Source organism: Hemitrygon akajei, chromosome 11 (assembly GCF_048418815.1).
Source record: "Hemitrygon akajei chromosome 11, sHemAka1.3, whole genome shotgun sequence".
NCBI lineage: Eukaryota > Metazoa > Chordata > Chondrichthyes > Myliobatiformes > Dasyatidae > Hemitrygon > Hemitrygon akajei.
Window position 1 is genome coordinate 11,416,191 of NC_133134.1, and position 19,682 is coordinate 11,435,872.

Here is a 19,682-nt window from a genome sequence, read left to right on the forward strand (position 1 = left end):
TTTTGAATGGTATTGTAAATGAAGATTTGAATCCACTTGAGAATGGAGGCTTGTCTGGAGTTGGAGGACTGTCTGACTATGTGGGTAGGAAGAAAGAAAGGGGCTTTTATATATGTGCCTAGGACTTTTGCACAGTACAATTGAGTCAGTAATAACATATCTCATTCTGATCTGATCCACATTGTCTGGTAAAGAGATGAGTAAAACTGCATGGAGCATCTTAAATGGGAGAAGGGAATTAAGAGGGGCACTGAGGAACGCTGGCTTAGGAACTTCATGGATTCCTTCTTGAAGGGCCATGCAAAGGCTAGAGCAGAAAAAAAATTGGATCTGTACCTCCCTGGCTGCTCTCTACCAGAGCTATCTCATTAGATACACAAAATAAATTGGTTTAATAATATCACATGTTGCAGTGCAGAACTTTGTTTAGCATGCTATGCGTACGTTCATTCCATCACAACAATGCACACTGAATTAGTACAAGGGCCAATAACAGAATGCAGAATGAAGTGTTACAGTCATAGAGAAAGTGTACAATAAGGTGCAAGGACACCTCAAAACACTGAAACTTACAGAGAAGTGTGGCATTCGCGTCACGGTTTGAGGATGTGCTGGGGGAAGCCAGCAAGAGTCGCTACGCTTCCAGTGGCAACATAGCAAGCCCATAACTTCTTAACCCTAACCTATATGACTTTGGAATGTGGGAGAAGACCGGCGCACCTGGAGGAGACCAGCATAGTGGTGGTGAGAACGAAAAAGCTGCTCACAGACAGCGACAGGAATTGAACCCCAATCACTGGCACTATAAAGCATTACGCTAACTGCTAAGTTATCATGCCGCATAGAGTGCTTTTCCCAGCTTTTGGGGATCAGGAACTTGGGGGCATAAGGTTTAAGGTAACAGGGTATTGGATTAGGCTGTAGAATTGTTACTTTCCTTGTCATTTAGCTTTCTTATGCTTGTTTGCATTTTTATATAATTGCCTATATACAGGTAATTGCTCAGTGAGTTTGTGAGTGGTTGCAGTTGATTTTGTAACAACTTAGTTGCAGTTGTGGGTATTGCACTATTTGAATAGGAATAATCTCATTGGTTTAATCTTATCTATAGAAATTCAATGGAGTTAGCAATCAGGTTCAAGAAGGCCTGATTCTCATTTTCTCATTCACTTTTGTCTCCACTCTTTCTGCTTTATTTTTTTCTGCCACTAGGGTCTCTCACTCTCTTTCTTCTGTCCCCCTCTCTATCTCTTTCTCTCTGTCCCTCCCTCCCTCTCCCTCACCCGATCTCCCTCCCTCTCTCTCCGTCTTCCCCTCTCTCCCCATCTGTCTCTCTCCCTCACCTCACCCCTTCCTGTTTCTCCCCTTTGCCATCTCTCCCCCATCTCGCCCTCTCTCTGTCCTCTACGCCTCTCTCCCTCCCTCTCCCTCTTGCTTCATCTTACATCCCACCTTCTTTGTTCTTGTAATGCTCAATAAGCTTTATGCCTCATTCTTGATTTTTGAAGAATCCTGGATCAAAAACTTCAGAATCCAACAAGGGAAAAGATTTATTAGGAACTTGAGGGACGACTGTTTTACACACAAATGGTTGGCTGTATTTCATTAAGAGTTTAAAGAGACTTAGTATGTCACCAAAGACACTCGCCAAGTTTCTACAGTTGTACGTTGGAGAGCATTCTAACTGGTTCCGTCACAGTCTGGTATAGAGAGACCAGTGCAAAGGAATCAGAATCAGGTTTATCATCACTAGCATACGTCATGAAATTTGTTAATTTTGCAGCAGTAGAACAGTGCAATACATAATATAGAAAAAATGAATTACTAAGTATATATATGTATTTTAAATAGTAAAATTAAAATAAATAGTGCAAAAACAGAAATAAAAAGAAGTAGTGAGGTAGTGTTCATGGGCTCAATGCCCATTTAGAAATCGGATAGCAGAGGGGAAGAAGCTGTTCCTGAAATGCTGTGTGTACCTTCAGGCTTCTGTACCTCTTTCCTGATGGTAACAATGGGAATATCAGGAAAAGAAAAAGCTGCCAAAAGTTGCAAACTCAAGTCATCTCTCTCATGGGCACTAGCTCCCCAGCACCCAGGTCATCTACCAAAGACAATGCCTCAAAAAGGTGGCATCCATCGTTATGGGCCTGAATCACCCAGGGCATGCCCTCTTCTCATTCTTCACATCAGAGAGGAGGTACAGGAGCCTGAAAACAAGCACTCAACATTTCAGGAACAGTTTCTTCCCATCCACTATCATATCTCTGAATGGTTAAAGAACCAACTTACGGACACTACTTCAGTATTTTTCTTCTCTTTTTGCACTACTTATTTAATTTAATTTTTTATATATACACTTATTGTAATTTAAAGTTTTTTATTATTATGTATTGCTGTCGCAAACAACCAATTTCATGACGTATGCCGGTAATATCAAATCTGATTCTGATTCTGGTGTCTACTGTCTTTTGCTCGTTGGCAGTCAAGCAGGGTGGCCCCTGGTTTCCGCTGCCCGCCACCCAGTTGCTGATAGTGCAAGGGTTGCCACGGCAACGGCAGCAGGACTTTATTAGGGAGTCTGTCACGAGCCTCAGGAATAGGAAACCACAGCCCTGGCACTCATCCCCTCCATTTCCCTACACTGACTCCATCTACACTTCCCGCTGCCTCAGGTAAGCAGCCAACATAACCAACCACCACTCAGAGACCAATAACTCTCTCTTCTCCCCGCTCCTGTCAGTCTGAAGATAGAAAAGACTGAGAGCCCTTACCACAGGACTCAAATGGAGCTTCTATCCCACTGTGATCAGCCCCGAAGAGATCTCTTGTACCTTAAAAAATGAACTCCTGATCTCCCAGTCCACCTCACTGCTGACCAGAATTTGCCTACCTGTGCTGCACTTTCTCTGTAAAAGTATCACCAAATTCTGCATCACACACAAAGTGCTGGAGCATCTCAGGAGGTCAGGCAGCATCAAAGCTTCGGGGCCAAGACCCAAAACTTTATTCCTTGGTGTATGGGCGAATGAGTGGAGATTTGATAGAGGAAAACAAAATTATGAGGAGTATAGATAGGGTTAATGCAAGCAGGCTTTTTTCACTGAGGTTTTGCGAGACTAGTATTAGAGTTCATGGGTTAAGGGTGACAGGTGAAATCCTGAGGGGGTATTTCATCACTCAGAGGGTGGTGCAACTGTGAGACGATCTGTCAGTGGAACTGGTGGATGCAGGTTCGATTTGAATATTTAAGAGAAGTTTGGATAGGTACACGCATAGAAAGGATATGGGCAGCTATGGTGCAGGTGCAGGTCAATGGGACTAGGCAGAATACAGGTTTCCCCCGCAGTCCGAAGGAAGAGCGTTCCTATGAAACCGTTTGTAAACCGAAATGTCATAAAGCGAAGAAGCAATTACCATTAATTTATATGGGAAAATTTTTTGAGCGTTTCCAGACCCAAAAAATAACCTACCAAATCATACCAAATAACACATAAAACCTAAAATAACACTAACATAGTAAAAGCAGGAATGATAGGATAAATATACACCCTATATAAAGTAGAAATATTGTATGTATGGTGTAGTTTCACTTATCAAAATTGGGAAGACAGCGAGCCAAAGTCGATTTGGGGAAAAAAATCGGCACGTACACGCATGCACAAACAACTGCCCGCACAAGGTTTCACGGTCATTGTAGTCTTTCTTGGGGTAAACACACATATAAAGCGGGCGTTTTTTTTCTCGTAAAAGCGAAAATCCTCTTTGGTTAGCGAAAACAGGTACTAATGTAGGTCTTTCGTAACAGCGAGTTGTCGTAAAGCGAACGTTCGAAAAGCGGGGGACACCTGTAATAGCTTGGCATGGAATAAACGGGATGAAGCTTTGTTTCTGTGCTGTCATTCTCTGTGACTCTATGCCCTTCCTTCAAGCCTGTATGCATTACTCAAGATTTCCAGTGTCTACAGAAATTATTGCGTCTCCACTATATTCTGCTTCAGTTTGTACTACCTCAATGTACTGATGTAAGACGTGATCTGTTTGGAAGGCACGTATGTCAAAACCATTTCACTGTATCTCAGTATGTGTGATGGTGATGATGATATTAATAAACCATCTCTAGATTACAGTCTAGTACAGGTAGTCAAGGGCACAAGAAGCAACATGTCCTCTGGAATGTTCAATTATATGAATATAAAATTCAAAAGTTCAATTTTAAAATTTTTAACTTTGAAATCTACATTCAGTAGCCACTTTATTAGGTACCCCTTTCACTTAACAAAATGGCCACTGAGTGTATGTTTGTGGTCTTTTGCTGCTGTGGCCCATTTACTTCAAGGTGTCATGTGTTGTGCATTCACAGCTGCTCTTCTGCACACCGCTGTTGTAACGCGCGGCTATTTGAGATACCGTCACCTTCCTGTCCACTTGACCCCATCTGGCCAGTTTCCTCTGACATCTCTCATTAACAAGGCATTTTCCACCCACAGAAATGCTGCTCACCAGATGTTTTTTTTTTGTTTCTCACATCATTTCTCTGTAATCTCTAGAGACTGTCGTGTGTGAAAATTCCAGGAAATCTGTAGTTTTTGAAATACTCAAGCCACCCCATCTGGCATCAACAATCATTCCACAATCAAATTCACTTAGCTCACATTTCTTCCCCATTCTGACGTTTGGTCTGAACAAACAACTGAACCACCTGGCCATGTTTTCATGCTTCTATACATTAAGTTGCTGCCATAAGATTTGCTGATTAGATATTTGCATTAATAAGCAGATGTACTGGTGTACCTAATAAAGTGGCCACTGAGTGTATGTTCATGGTCTTCTGCGGCTCTAGACCATCCTCTTCAAGGTGCAACACGTTGTGTGTTCAGAGATGCTATGCCGTACACCACTGCTGTAATTTGTGGTTTTTTGAGATACTGTCATCTTCCTGTCAGCTTGAACCAGTCTGGCCGTTCTTCTCTGACCTTTATTATCAAGGTGTGGCCACAGAACTGTCACTCACTAGATTTTCTCTTAGCTTTTTTGCACCATTCTCTGTAAACACTAGAGACTGTTGTGTGTGAAAATCCCAGGAGTTCTGCAGTTTCTGAGATACTCAAATCACCCCGTCTGGCACCAATAATCGTTCCATGGTCAAAGTCAGTTAGATCACACTTCTTCCCCATTCTGATGTTTGGTCCGAACAATAACTGAACCTCTTTGCCATGGAGCTTTTATGCACTGAACTGCTGCCACATGATTAGATATTTACATTAACGAGCAGGTGTACAAATGTACCCAGTGAAGTGGCCGTGGAGTGAATTTGGGCGTTTGGAAAAGTGGGTAAAGAATTCCAAACAATGAACGATAGGTGATAAACAATCATTCCACACATGGAAAGGATATCACTGCGGGTGTGGGATGCTTGAGCTTACCCTGCTCCGGGACTTGCGGAAGAGGAGAACTATGATTAGATAGATCGGGTAGATGATTATACTGGAGACGATGCCGGCCGCCACACTCTCTCCACTCAGAGGGACCAGAGAAGAGACCGGAAGGTCACTGAGAAAAATTAAAAGGAAAAGGACATGACAGTCAGATGAACAAAGTTATGATACATTACTCATGGATACTTTCCACCCTCCCCAAAATATTTGGTATGCTTCAGCACTCTGTTGTGGATTTATATATTTCAATAATATTTGAGTAATCTTGGAGGTATACACATTCTTTGAATAAGCATTTTTGCCTATTTAAATAATAAATCAATGGTTATATGTAAAAATACGTTAATTGCATACGTCATCGTGCTACCACTTGATACGTGTGCACCTCATTTAAATAAAGACAAAGTTATGCCTGAATTTTTGGACTCCCATGAGTTTCTTTGAATTAAGTTAATGTTTTGAAGTTACAGAACATAACACGCTCCCTTCCAAAAACATTCATATTTAAATTCCTGCACATAGCTATGCTTTTAGGCCATGACACCATAAGACGTAGGAGCCATTTGGCCCATCGTGTCTGGTCTACCATTTCATCAAGGCTGATCCAATTTTCTTTTCAGACCCAATCTCTTGCCTTCTCCCCATATCCCTTCATGCCCTAACAAATCAAGAATCTATCAAACTCTGCCTTAAATATACACAAAGATTTGGCTCCCACAGCTGCCTTTGGCAAAGAATTCCACAGGTTCACCACTCTCTGGCTAAAGAAATTGCTCCTCAATGCCATTCTGAAAGAACGCCCCTCTATTCTGAGGCTGCGTCCTCTGGTCTGAGACTCTCCCAACATAGGAAACATCCTCTCCACATCCACTCTATCTCGGCTTTTTACCATTCAATAGGTTTCAATGAGGGCACCACTCATTCTTCTGAATTCTAGTGAATAGAGGCACTGAGCCATCAAACGCTCTTCATATGACAAGCCATTCAATCCTGGAATCATTTTTGTGAACTTCTTTTGAGCTCTCTCTAGCTTCAGCGTATCCTTTCTAAGATAAGGGGCCCAAAACTGCTCACAATACCTCCAAGTGAGGCCGCACCAGTGCTTTATAAAGTCTCAACATTACATCCTTGCTTTTATATTCTAATCTTCTTGAAATTAATGCTAACATTGCATTTGCCTTCCTCACCACAGAATCAACCTGCAAGTTAACCTTTAGAAAATCCTGCACAAGGGCTCCCAAATCCCTTTGGGGCCGAGTTTTTTGTATTTTCTCTCCACTTAATAAATAGTCAACCCTTTCATTTCTTCCAACAAAATGCATGACCATACAATTCCTGACTCTGCATTCCATCTGCCACTTCTTTGTCCATACTCCAAATCTGTCCAAGTCCTTCTCTAGCATCTCTACTTCCTCAAAACTACCTGCCCATCCACCTATCTTCACATTGTCTGCAAACTTTGCAACCCCGACCACCTAGGAAAAGCGCTCTTCTTATTACCATCAGGGAGGAGTTGTAAGAGCCTGAAGACACACACTTGATGTTTCAGTCACAGCTTCTTCCCCTCCATCATCAGATTTCTGAATGGACAATGAACCAACCCCTGAACACTTTATATTTGCCCTCTGTGTATTGTTTTTATGCATTACACTGTACTGCCGCTGCGAAGCAAGACATTTCACAACATAGGTCAGAGATAATAAACCTGAGCAGTTGTACCATCTATAGGATGCTCTGTGGCCACTCAAAGTTCAAAGTTCAAAATAAATTCTATTTTCAAAGTACTACAACAACCCTCAGATTCATTTTCCTGCGGGCATACTCAGCAAATCTATAGAATAGTAACTATAACAAGGTTAATGAAAGATCAACCAGAGTGCAGAAGACAACAAACTGTGCAAATGCAAATATAAATAAATTACAGAACATGAGATAAAGAGTTCTTAAAGTGAGATCATTGGCTGTGGGAACATTTCAATAGCGGGGCATGTGAGTGTAGTTATCCTCTTTTATTCAAGAGTCTGGTGGGTGAGGGGTAATAATTGTTCTTGAACCTGGTGGTGTGAGTCCTGAGGCTTTGGTATCTTTTACCTGATGGTAACAGTGAGAAGAGAGCATGGCTTGGCTGGTGGGGATCTCTGATGATGGATGCACCTTTCCCCACAGCATTTCATGTAGATGCGTTGGGAGTTCTTAGACAGAACCCTCCAAACCTACAAAGTTGACCAGTCAGAAGGACAAGAGCAGCAAAAGCACGGGGAATAGCACAATCTGGCAGAGACGCTCCAAGCCCCATGCCATCCTGACTTGGAAATATATTGCTGTAACTTCACTATCACTAGGACAAATTCCTGGATCTCCCGTTGTAATAATATTGTCAGCCTACCTGTGGTAAACCATGTATATCTGTCTGGACACGCCCCTCTGCTGACACCTCCTGTGACTCCTCCCACAGACCCCTGGATAAAGGTGATTGTGTCACTGCTCCTCCCATAGTCCAGGGTAGTCATCCGGCATGGACGTGCTCCGTTTTACTGCTAATAAAAGCCTTTCAGTATTTACTCTACTTCCAGTCTTTTGGAGTTATTGACAGAGCATCACTACCCACACCTCGATGTCCAGAGAGGTTCAAGAAGGCAGCTCACCAGCATCTTCGCAAGGACAAATGTGGATTGGAAAGTAAGGTGAGAGGGGGATGTTTAAAGAGGATGTGCTGGACAATTTTTTTTCTTAACACAGACAGTTCTGGGTACCCGGAATATGCTGCCGGGGAGGGAGTGGAAGCAAATGTGGCTTTTAGACAAGAACAAGAATATGCAGAGAGCAGTGGGATATAGATGGTGTGTAGGCAGAAGGATCAATTTAATCTGGCATCGTGATCAGTATGGAGAAGATGGGCCGAGCGGCCAATTCCAGTTCTGTACTGTTCTGTCTTCTATGATTGAGACTGTACCTACTTCAAAGCAACAGTTTAATTTATTTGGAGCAGTTACAAGTATGCTGAGAATGAAGGTCAATATGTTCCCAACATCAATCAGAAACAGACCACTTGGTATCGCCACTTTCTCGATTTGTGGCGGCTTGCTATGCACAGCATGGGCAGGGGGGAGCCTCTTCACTCAGAGTGTGGAACGAGCTGCTGGTGCAAATGGCAAATGCGATTTTGATTTCAACATTTAAGAGAAGTTTGGATAGGATGGGAGGGGTATGGAGGGCTTTGGTCTGGATTAATGGGACTAGGTACATTAAATGGTTCAGCATGGACTAGATGGGCCAAAGGGCCTGCTTCTGTGCTGTGGTTTTCTATGACTCTATAGCCTTGATAATAGTGGTGGTTGTGAAGTGCTTGAGATATTTTAAGTGGGGTGTCGAGGTCACTATCAAAATACAAAATTCTTTGCAGAAACTCAGGAGTTATAAATTTGTTTTTCCACACAGCTCAGGTCAACCTGAATTCTGCTTCATTAGCCGGGATATGTATGGCTGGTATCCTGTGCAGTGCTAGTCTATACATAATGAATTTGAATTTATTTAAATCTTACATCCATCCCATGACATGAGGGAGTAAAAACCTTTGTGTTAAGACTCTGTCGCAATGTGAAGACATGTGAATTTATAAGTCTAATGGCTTGTAGAAACAATTTGTCCCATAGCCTGTTGGTCCTGGTTTTAATGCTGCGGTACTGTTTGCCAAACAGAGGCAGCTGAAACAGTTTATGTTTGGGGTGACCGGTGTCCCTGATGATCTTCCGGGGCTTCTTTCTGCACCTGCTGCAGTAAATGTCCTCAGTGGAGGGTAGTTCACATCCACAGATGTGCTGGGCTGTCCGTACCGCTCTCCGCAGTACCCAGCGATCAAGGTGGATGCAATTCCCGTACCAGGCAGTGACAGAGCCAGTCAGGATGCTCTCAGTGGTGCCCCTGTAGAAAGTCTCGAGGATCTGGGGGCCCGTGCTGAACTTCTTCAGTCGCCTGAGGTGGAAGAGGCACTGTTGTACATTTTTTTGCCGCACAGCCGGTGGGTACAGTCCAGGTGAGATCATCGGTGATGTGTATACCGAGGAACTTGAAACTACTCACCCTCTAAAATGCAGACCCATTGATGTCGATTGGGAAGAGACTGTCTCCATTCCTCCTGTAATCCACGATTGCAATGGGGCGGGGAAGGGCGGGGTGCAAGGAACGGTAGCACCTCTGATGAAGGGGCTTGTGCTGTCCCATCTGAGGCAGCTCACTCACCTTTGGTCCCCACCAGCCACTCAGCTCTTACCCGTGGTTCCAAGTAAATGTCTGCATGCGACGGGAGCCACATCCTGGTACATGCTTCGACAGGTGGGCTAAACCAGGTGAGGATAGCTGGCAGACCCCAAAACCAGCGAGACAGGGACATGCCTGTACTCGCATGTGTAGTCAGCTCGGGTGGTCGGGGCGGGTGAGATCTACAGTGAGATCCAATGGCCAGGAAGGCAGTCCTGTAACACTCCACAGAGAGCAAAGGGCATGACAAGGCACAGAAGATGTCACGGTCATCCACTGCAACCAAGGAAGACTCCAGTCCTGCCGAAGGGTCTCGGCCCGAAATGTCACCTGTATTTTTTTCCACAGATGCTGCCTGGCCTGCGGAGTTCCTCCAGCATTTTGTGTGTGTTGCTCGGATTTCCAGCATCTGCAGATTTTCTCTTGTTTCTGGTTGTCTCAGTTTGTGATGCTTGTTCGTACCACTGGAGCTGGACATCTGAGGTCGAGAGAGTGGAACTGCCTCATTGCAACAGCTCCTCCACTTTAAAAACTCTTTCGCACAGGCTTCCTGTCATTGTTGGTCATGGCAGACAACCATCTAGCCTAGTACCTCTTGCTCAATTCAGCTCTGGAAAAGACTGGGAATAAAAATAATTCAGGTGCATAGACTTGGGGCAGCCAGCATAAAGATTGGGAAGGGAGGGTAGGAGAGGAGAGGGGTGGGGCTATTTCTTTCACCTGGACCATGGCAGGTTTTGGAACTCAGTACCCTAAGTACTGTGAGGTAAGGAGCCTCACAGTAGCATGGCAGTTGTTGCCATGCTATAATAGCTCAGGATGTTGGAGTTCGGAGTTCAATTCCAGTGCCATCTGTAAGGAGTTTGTACATTCTCTCCGTGACTGCGTGGGTTTCCTCCTGGTGCACCAGTTTCCTCCCAAAGTCCAAAGACCTACCAATTAGTAAGTTAATCGGTCAGTTTAAATTGCCCTGTGATTAGGCTAGTGAGTTGCTGTCCTGTCTCCCTTTCTCTTCACCATCTATACCTCGGACTTCAACTACTGCACAGAGTCTTGCCATCTTCAGAAGTTTTCTGATGACTCTGCCATAGTTGGATGCATCAGCAAGGGAGATGAGGCTGAGTACAGGGCGACGGTGGGAAACTTTGTCATATGGTGCGAGCAGAATCATCTGCAGCTTAATGTGAAAAAGACTAAGGAGCTGGTGGTGGACCTGAGGAGGTCTAAGGCATCGATGACCCGTTTCCATCCAAGGGGTCAGTGTGGACATGGTGGAGGATTACAAATACCTGGGGATATGAACTGACAATAAACTGGACTGGTCAAAGAACACTGAGGCTGTCTACAAGAAGGGTCAGAGCCGTCTCTATTTCCTGAGGAGATTGAGGTCCTTTAACATCTGCCGGAAGATGCTGAGGATGTTCTACGAGGCTGTGGTGGCCAGTGCTATCATGTTTGCTGTTGTGTGCTGGGGCAGCAGGCTGAGGGTAGCAGGCACCAACAGAATCAACAAACTCATTCGTAAGGCCAGTGATGTTGTGGGGGTGGAACTGGACTCTCTGACGGTGGTGTCTGAAAAGATGATGCTGTCAAAGTTGCATGCCATCTTGGACAATGACGCCCATCCACTCCATAATGTAATGGTTAGGCACAGGAGTACATTCAGCCAGAGACTCATTCCACCGAGATGTAACACTGAGCGTCATAGGAAGTCATTCCTGCCTGTGGCCATCAAACTTTACAACTCCTCCCTCGGAGTGTCAGACACCCCGAGCCAATAGGCTGGTCCTGGATTTATTTCCACTTGGTATGATTAACTTATCATTATTTAATTATTTATGGTTTTATCTTGCTATATTTCTACTCTATACTTGGTTGAGGCGGCTGTAACAAAGCCCAATTTCCCCTCAAGATCAATAAAGTATGTCTGTCTGTCTGTCTGTCTGTCTGTCTGACAGTGTGGCTCATTGGGCCAGAAGGGTCTGTTTCACCCTGTATCTGTAAATAAATATTTAAATATCTCTAAAGAAATAAATAAATCCTGAGTAGAGTTAACGAGTACCGGTATTTGGATCGAGGCAGAACTGAGAGAGTTAAGTTGGGGGGTAAGCTGTATAGTTCCTCTGAAGCCAGGTGAGACTTGATGGGCCAAATGGCCTTCATCTGCATAATAAATTTCCAGGATCCAACATAAATGTTAAATCCAGACATTTGTACAGTATGTGAAACTATTTGCTTTAGTGCTTTCTTTACGTCCCTGCCAAGGTACCTCACAGCATATTGAGTGGAACAATTTTCACACCTCTCTCGTTGGCTGCAGAGTGAGAGTAACTACACTGGATTTTTTTTTCTGGAAAGGAGTATGCCAGAAGTAGGAATGTTTTCATTGTGGAAACACGTGCTGGTTAGAAGTCCCAGAGTGAGCACTCTGGAATGTATCCAGATAAATGGTTCTCGAGATTGCTGTGTGCCTGGAGAAGGAGAAGTAAAGAGAGAGCCTCTGGACAATTACGTGCTGACGGAATCACAGATACCATTCAGGAGGCCAATTGGTCCACTGCGTCTATGTTGTCTCCTGGTAGAGTCGTCCCATCAGTCCTGTTTCCCACAGATTTTGAAATTAGGTTCTCGCAGTCATGCTCTCGAGTCAATTCCGTTTCATATTAGAACTTTCTCCAGATACCTAGCAGAGCTATTAATTCAATCACGAAGGTAAACTTGCCTTGCACATCGCCATTAACTTAATGCACCTTCTCAAGAGGTCCCACAGAAGGGATTAATGTGGATTTGGTTAGCATGGATGTGATGGACCGTACGGCCTATTGCCGTGCTGTCTGATTCTACAAACATCAGGCTCCTGAAATGGCATGGATAATTTCTCTCATCTCAAATCTGAACTGATTCCACAACATACAGACTCACTTTCAAGTACTCTACAATCATATTCTCAGCATCATTTATTTACTTATTTATATATTGTTATTAGCTGACTTGTCAAAGTACTGTTTCTGATGGTTTCATTTATTTTTTATTTATTGAGACTGCATGGAATAGGCCTTTATGGCTCTTCAAGCTACACCATCCAGCAATCACCCCAAAATCGTGGGACAATTTACAATAGCTAATTAACCTACCAACTGGTGCTCCTCCCCCTTCCCTTTCTCCCATGGTCTTCTACCCTCTCCTATCAGAATCCCTCTTCTCCAGCCCTTTATCTCTTTCACCTATCAGCTTCCCAGCTCTTTACATCACCCCTCCCCCTCTCCCGGTTTCGCCTATCACCTACCACCTTGTTCTGACTTCTCATCTTTTACTCCAGTCCTGAAGAAGGGTCTCGGCCCCAAAACATCAACTGTACTCTTCTCCACAGATGCTGCCTGCCCTGCTGAGTTCCCCCAGCATTTTTTGTGTGTAATCTACCAGCTGGTACGTCTCTGGTCTGTGGGAGGAAACGGAAGCACCCGCAGCAGACTCATGTTCTCAGTACTATCTTTTTCATTTGTGCAGTTGATCTTCTTCTGTACGTTGGGTGTTTGTCAGTCTTTATGTATCATTTTTCAAAGATCAAGGATCAACCTTACCCTCCATACATATTTACAGGTATTGGAAATTTCCTGTAGTGTGTTGGATGACATGCACCAAAACAACAAACATTCAATAAAGAATTCTATAAAACATAAAGTATGGATACAGAATATAATATCCATAAATACCAACATGTATTTACAATGTGAACAGCATTATAAAATGTGGTTTAAAATGTTCACAGTGGAGTCTAGTGGCAAGGGTGAGGGTGAGTTCTAACTAGAATGACAAACAAGAGAAAATCTGCAGATGCTGGGAATCCGGGCAACACACACAAAATACTAGAAGAACTCATCAGGCCAGGCAGCATCTACGGGAAAAAGTACAGGCTGAAATGTCAACTGTAATTTTTTCCATAGATGCTGCCTGGCCTGCTGAGTTCCTCCAGCATTTTGTGTGTGTTCTCTAACTAGAATGGTTGATCTGATTAACTGCCTGGGGGAAGAAAACTTTTCAGATGGTGTGAAGTTTTTATTTTAATAGCCCTGGAGCACTTTCCAGAATGGAGCTTTTGGAAAAGTAATTTTGCTGAATGGGTGGTATCATATATTTTATATTATTTCTTTATTTTCCTGTAAATACCAGCAAGAAAATGAATCTCAGGGTTGTATATGGTGACATAAATGTACAGGTAGTCCCCAAGTTATGAACATCCGACTTACGGACAACTCGTACTTACGAACCGAGGAAGGAGAACACCGTCCGCCATTTTAAGTCATTGCCATTGACACTGTGTTGAGTGTTTAACTTTCTATTTGGCTTAAATTTTTCTTAGTAAGATTCACCCTGACCCCCCCCCACTGTTCCGGTCGGCTGCTGGTGCAGTGAGATCAGCGCCGGGCTGGAGAACGGAGGTTCCCAAGTTTGATTTAACAACAGATTGCTCTCGTGCCAGGTTTATGTCGATCCAGTGACTCCTGTACGATCCGTGCCAGGTTGATATCGAGCTCACAACTCGACCTCGTAAAAAAAAACACTGCCACCTCCAGTTTAAATTCCCATGCAGAACATTGTGGAGGATCAAATATCCAAACCCAGCACAGCCCCCACTTGTCCCATTTAACCTGTCTCAGTGCGGTGGAGTTTAGGACTGGGGAAATTCAGTGTGGTGGTCCTTAGGACCCAGCGGGCCTCGGGAGCTGGCAGAGCTCGGAACCCGCTGCCCACAGTTTTTCTGTTCCATTGACGGGAAACGATCGCGATTGAAAATAAAGTGGAAATAATAAAGCGTTTGAAAAGAGGTGAAACGCCATTGGTCACTGGAAAAGCATTAGACTACAGTCGGTCAACGATTAAAACAATTTTAAGGGACAACGGATAAAGTGAGAATAATGGAGCATGTGAAAGGCCCTGCCCCAATGAAAGCTACAATTATTACTAAGCAACGCAGTGGTTTAATTATTGGAATACATATGTTTCTTAAGTGATTCATATGCATAGAAAAGTAAAATATATATTATGTACTAAGACAAACGTTTGACTAACTGACGCTAAATAATACCAGATGTACTTGTTCCGACTTACGTACAAATCCGACTTAAAGACGGACTCAGGAACGGAACTCGTACATAACCTGTACTTTGATAATAAATTTACTTTGATCTTGACTCGGTGATTTGCTAACTGAAATTGTGACAAAGGCACCTCAAACCAGCACAGAACTTGGCCAATGAAGAAATTCTGGTTAAAATAAAGTTTGAACTATACCTTATACTTCTGTCACTTATAACTCCATACCACACCGCAATGGTGCAGAAGCAAAGGTAAACCAGGGCGAGGCAACAGGTGACTCTCTGGACTCTGGTGAAGCAACTGCGGGGCGGCCGGTCCCAGATCGAAAGCCAGATGTGTCCCTCCGAGATTCCCCTCTGGATTTCTGCTGTGAAGATGCGGGACAACTTCTTCAGTTTAGCTTCACCTGTGGGAATGGGGGGAGGGCAGAGAACAAATAACAATGAAGTGGGGAGTTGATCAGAGAAAAACAGAACGTCATGAAAGACATTCAAGAGCTGAATAAGCATAGATTTACAGAGATTACATACAACATTACAGTATAGTACAGGCCCTTCAGCTTACGATGTTGTGTTGAATTTTTTGTCTACTCTAAGATCAATCTAACCATCGCCTCCTACATAGCCCTCCATTTTTCTGTCATCCATGTTCCTATCTAAAGGTTTCTTAAATGGCCCTAATATCTGCTTGTACCATCAACCCTGGCAAAGCATCCCATACACCCACCAAAACTTGCGTAAAGAACTTAACTCCAATATCAACCCTCCCCATACTTTCTTTAAAACTATGCTTAAAATTTTGCCCCTGGTATTAATCATTTTGTCCTGGGAACAAGTTTTTGGCTCACCACTCGATCAACGCCTCTCGCCAAAAGCTGGAGAAACTCAGCACGTCAGGCAGCAGCTAAGGAGAGGAATTAACTGTTGACGTTTCAGGCCAACACCCTTCATCAGAACCCAATTTTTCAGCCTGAAACGTTGACTGCCTGACCTGCTGAGTCCCTCCAGCATTTTGAGTGTGTTACTCTGGATTTTCACCGTCTGCAGAATCTCTTGTGTTTATGTTCTATGCCTCTGATCATCTTGTACACCTCTATCAAGTCTCCTTGCATCCTCCTTCACTTCAGAGAGAAAAGCCCCAACCCACTCAAATTCATTAGCCAAAGAAGCAGAGGTTACAGGAGAGAAAAACGTATGCATTAAGGTAGGATTTTGGAACTGCCCGATAGGTTGATGGCTACAAATTCTTTCTTTCTTTTTCAATCTTTTTATTATTATTATTATTAATATCGACAAAATAAAATTGATACATAGATAATGGGATTACAAACATACACATTTCAACTGAACATGACAGAATACATAAGCAATAGTTACAGCATAAATGAGTATTCCCAAATCATGGACGATACAAGTAACAAATAAACAAGGCTACAGATTCAACTAGTATTTTCTAAAGGGACATTGATTTAATATTGAGACACAAAGTTCAGTGATATCAAAAGGGCTGCAGATTGGAACTAACTGATTGCTATGTGAAAAATGAGGTATAGGCACGGTGGCCTCCTTTCCGGCCACGTTTGTTTTTTATTGCTTCCTATGAACACATAAAGTCAATTCAATTCATCTGGACCGTTATTTCTTACATCATTCTCATACATGAGGAGTAAAAACTTTTACGTTTCATCTCCATCTGAATGTGCAATGTGCAAATTATAGTAATTTGTAATAAATAGTACGTACAGTAAGATATACGACAGAACAGTCAATATAGCTTAGAAGCACAATTGTGTCAGCCTGAGTTAATCAGTCTGATGGCCTGGTGGGAGAAGCTGTCCCGGAGCCTGTTGGTCCTGGCTTTTCTGCTGCGGTACTGTTTCCCGGATGGTAGCAACTGGAACAGTTTGTGGTTGGGGTGACTCAGGTCCCCAATGATCCTTCGGGCCCTTTTTATGCACCTGTCACTGTAAGTGTCCTGAGTAGTGGGAAGTTCATATCCGCAGATGGGCTGGGCTGTCCGCACCACTCTCTGCAGAGTCCTGCGATTGAGGGAAGTACAGTTCCCATTACCAGGCAGTGATGCAGCCAATCAGGATGCTCTCAATTGTGCCCCTGTAGAAAGTTCTTAGGATCCAGGGGCTCATGCTGAACTTCTTCAAGCGTCTGAGGTGAAAGAGGTGCTGTTGTGCTTTTTTCACCACACTGCAGGTATGTACAGGCCAAGTGAGATCCCAGTGATGTGTATGCTGAGGAACTTAAAGCTGTTCACCCTCTCAACCCCAGATCCATGGATGTCAGTAGGGGTAAGCCTATCTTTGTTCTTCATGTAGTCCACAACCAGCTCCTTTGTTTCTGCGACATTGAGGGAGAGGTTGTTTTCTTGACACCACTGCGTCAGGATGATGACTTCTCTGTAGGCTACCACATTATTATTGGAGATAAGGCCAACCAGCTGGTGGTGTAGTGGCATCAGCACGGGACTTCAAGGCAGATGGTCCAGAGTTCAAACCCAGCCGGCTCCCAACCTGGGCAGCAGCTGTATCTGCGCAGAAGAAAGGCCTGGCATTCTACTTCCGTATCTTGCCATGAAAACCCTATGGTCCATGAGGCCACGAGGACACGAAGAGTCAGACTCAACTAAACAAATCAACAACAACAATCAATATAGTATCGTCAGCAAACTTAATTAGCAGATTGGAGTTGTGGGTGGCTACAGAGAGAGAAGGAGGGGGCCTAGGACACAGACCTGAGGGGCTCCTGTGTTGACGGTCAGAGGGAGAGGGAGAGGCAGAGGTGAGGGAGCCCACTCTTACCACCTACTGGCAGAAGGGTCCCTCCTGAGATGTCAACTGTCTATTTCCCTCCAAAGATGCTCCCAGACCCTCTAGCCTCTCTCATGTGTAGCAATACCTGATAGACAGTAAACTGTGTCATTATTAGACAACTCTCATTGAGATTTGGTTTAATCATCTTTAGCATTTCCAGCAAAAGTTGCTCAGACTTCTCTGCATCCCAAGAGTTCATTGTGTTAGAACAATTCTGGGAGCTAGACTTACAAAGATGAACTTTACAAGACTCCACCCAATCCTAGGGCAGACATTATCAATGACAGAGGCTCCATCTAGAATATTGAGGAGGTAGAAGACAAGAGTTATATCATTCAAAGATAAATAGACTTCTGGATATTATAATGACCAAGGCATACAAGGACAGTGTGGGGAAAAAGGTGCTGAGGTAGGAGATCAAGGGTCAGCCGTAATTGTAATGCAACTTGAAACAATCTCAAAGGGAAGTGCCCCTCCATGTTCTTATCAAACTTCTCTTGAATGTGCAATCAAACCCTCATCCACCACTTCCAATTAAACTCGTTCTACACTCGCATTACCCTCTGAGAGAAGAAATTCCCCTTCAGGTTCCTCTAAAATATTTCACCTTTCACCCTCATGGTAGTGCAGTGGTTAGTGCAACACATTACAGCTCCAAAACAAGAGAAAATCTGCAGTTGCTGGAGATCCGAAACAACACACACAAAATGCTGGAGGAACTCAGCAGGCCAGGCGGCATCTGTGGAAAAGAGTACAGTTGACCTTTCAGGCCGTGACCCTTCTTCAGGAGTCCTGAAGAAGGGTCTCGGCCCAAAACACTGATTGTATACACTTTCCGTGTGTTGCTATTACAGCTCAGGATGTCCTGGAGTTTGGAGTTCAAATCTGGCACCATCTGTAAGATGCTTGTGTGCTCTCCCTGTGGACTGAGTCGGTTTTCTCTGGGTTCTCTGGTTTGCTTCCACAGTTCAAACACATACTGGTTATACGTTAATTGGTTACTGTGATTAGGCTACAGTTCAATAGCTAGGTTGCTGGGCAGTGCAGATGTTTGATCAGAATTATTAACCATAACTATAAATCTAAGTATTGAGTATAGGAGTGGGGAAGTTATGTTGAAATTGCACAAGAAGTTGGTGAGGCCTAATTTGGAGTATTCTCGGCAGTTTCAGTCACCTACCTACAGGAAAAATGTAAATAAGATTGAAAGAGTGCAGAAAAAAATTACAAGCATGTGGCTGGGACTTGAGGACCTGAGTTATAGGGAAAGGTTGACTAGGTTGGGATTTTAGTCTCTAGAACATAGAAGATTGAGGGGAGATTTGATAAAGGTATCCAAAATTATGAGGGATATAGATAGGCTAAATGCAAGCAGGCTTGTTCCACTGAGGTTGGGTGAGACTAGAACTAGAGGACATAGGTTAAAGGTGAAATATGAAATGTTTAAGGGGAACACGGAGGGAACTTCTTCACTCAGAGGGTGGTGAGAGTGCAGAACAAGCTGTCAGTGGAAGTGGTGAATACAGGTTTGATTTCAACATTTAAGAGAAATGTGGATAGGTCCCTGAATGGAAGGCAATGGAGGGCTAGGGTCTGGGTGCAGGTTGATGGGACTAGGCAGCTGAATGGATCAGCATGGACTTGATGGGACAAAGGACCTGTTTTTGTGATGCAGTGTTCTATGACTCTATGACCTCTAGTTCTATTCAGTGGAAAAAGTCTGTTTGCATTTACCCCCTCTATACCCCTCATAAACACGTTCCATGTTTGGATGAACATCAATACCCAATACAGCTGGGTCTCCATATGAGCCACCCATCCCAACTGATGGACTTACTTGCAGCGAGGACTTCCTTTTCCACTCGGCCTTCGTTCCCATCCTTGTCGACAGCCAACCAGTCGTCCACCAGGAAGTAGTATATATTGTTGGTCTGTAGATCTTTGATGATTACATGCTGGAGGTACCATGAAGGGGTAAGGCCTGTTGAGATAAAGTCACGGACAGTCAGCACGCTGAGTCCTCCATTCTAGGATGAATGGGAAAGGCAGCTCACATAGCTGGTGAC

At 43.8% G+C, this 19,682-nt stretch overlaps 1 protein-coding gene across 1 annotated transcript in view; it reads right to left on the reverse strand.

Moving 5' to 3' along the window:
* The window catches only part of pkd1a (polycystic kidney disease 1a), a 262,592-nt gene that overhangs the window by 63,214 nt on the left and 179,696 nt on the right, over window positions 1-19,682 (reverse strand). Inside the window, exons 29-31 of the mRNA XM_073060211.1 lie at window positions 19,454-19,597; window positions 14,988-15,198; window positions 5,427-5,553 (exon numbers count right to left, since the gene is read on the reverse strand). Of these exons, the coding sequence (XP_072916312.1) occupies window positions 5,427-5,553; window positions 14,988-15,198; window positions 19,454-19,597 (482 nt within the window). The remainder of the gene's footprint in view (window positions 1-5,426; window positions 5,554-14,987; window positions 15,199-19,453; window positions 19,598-19,682) is intronic.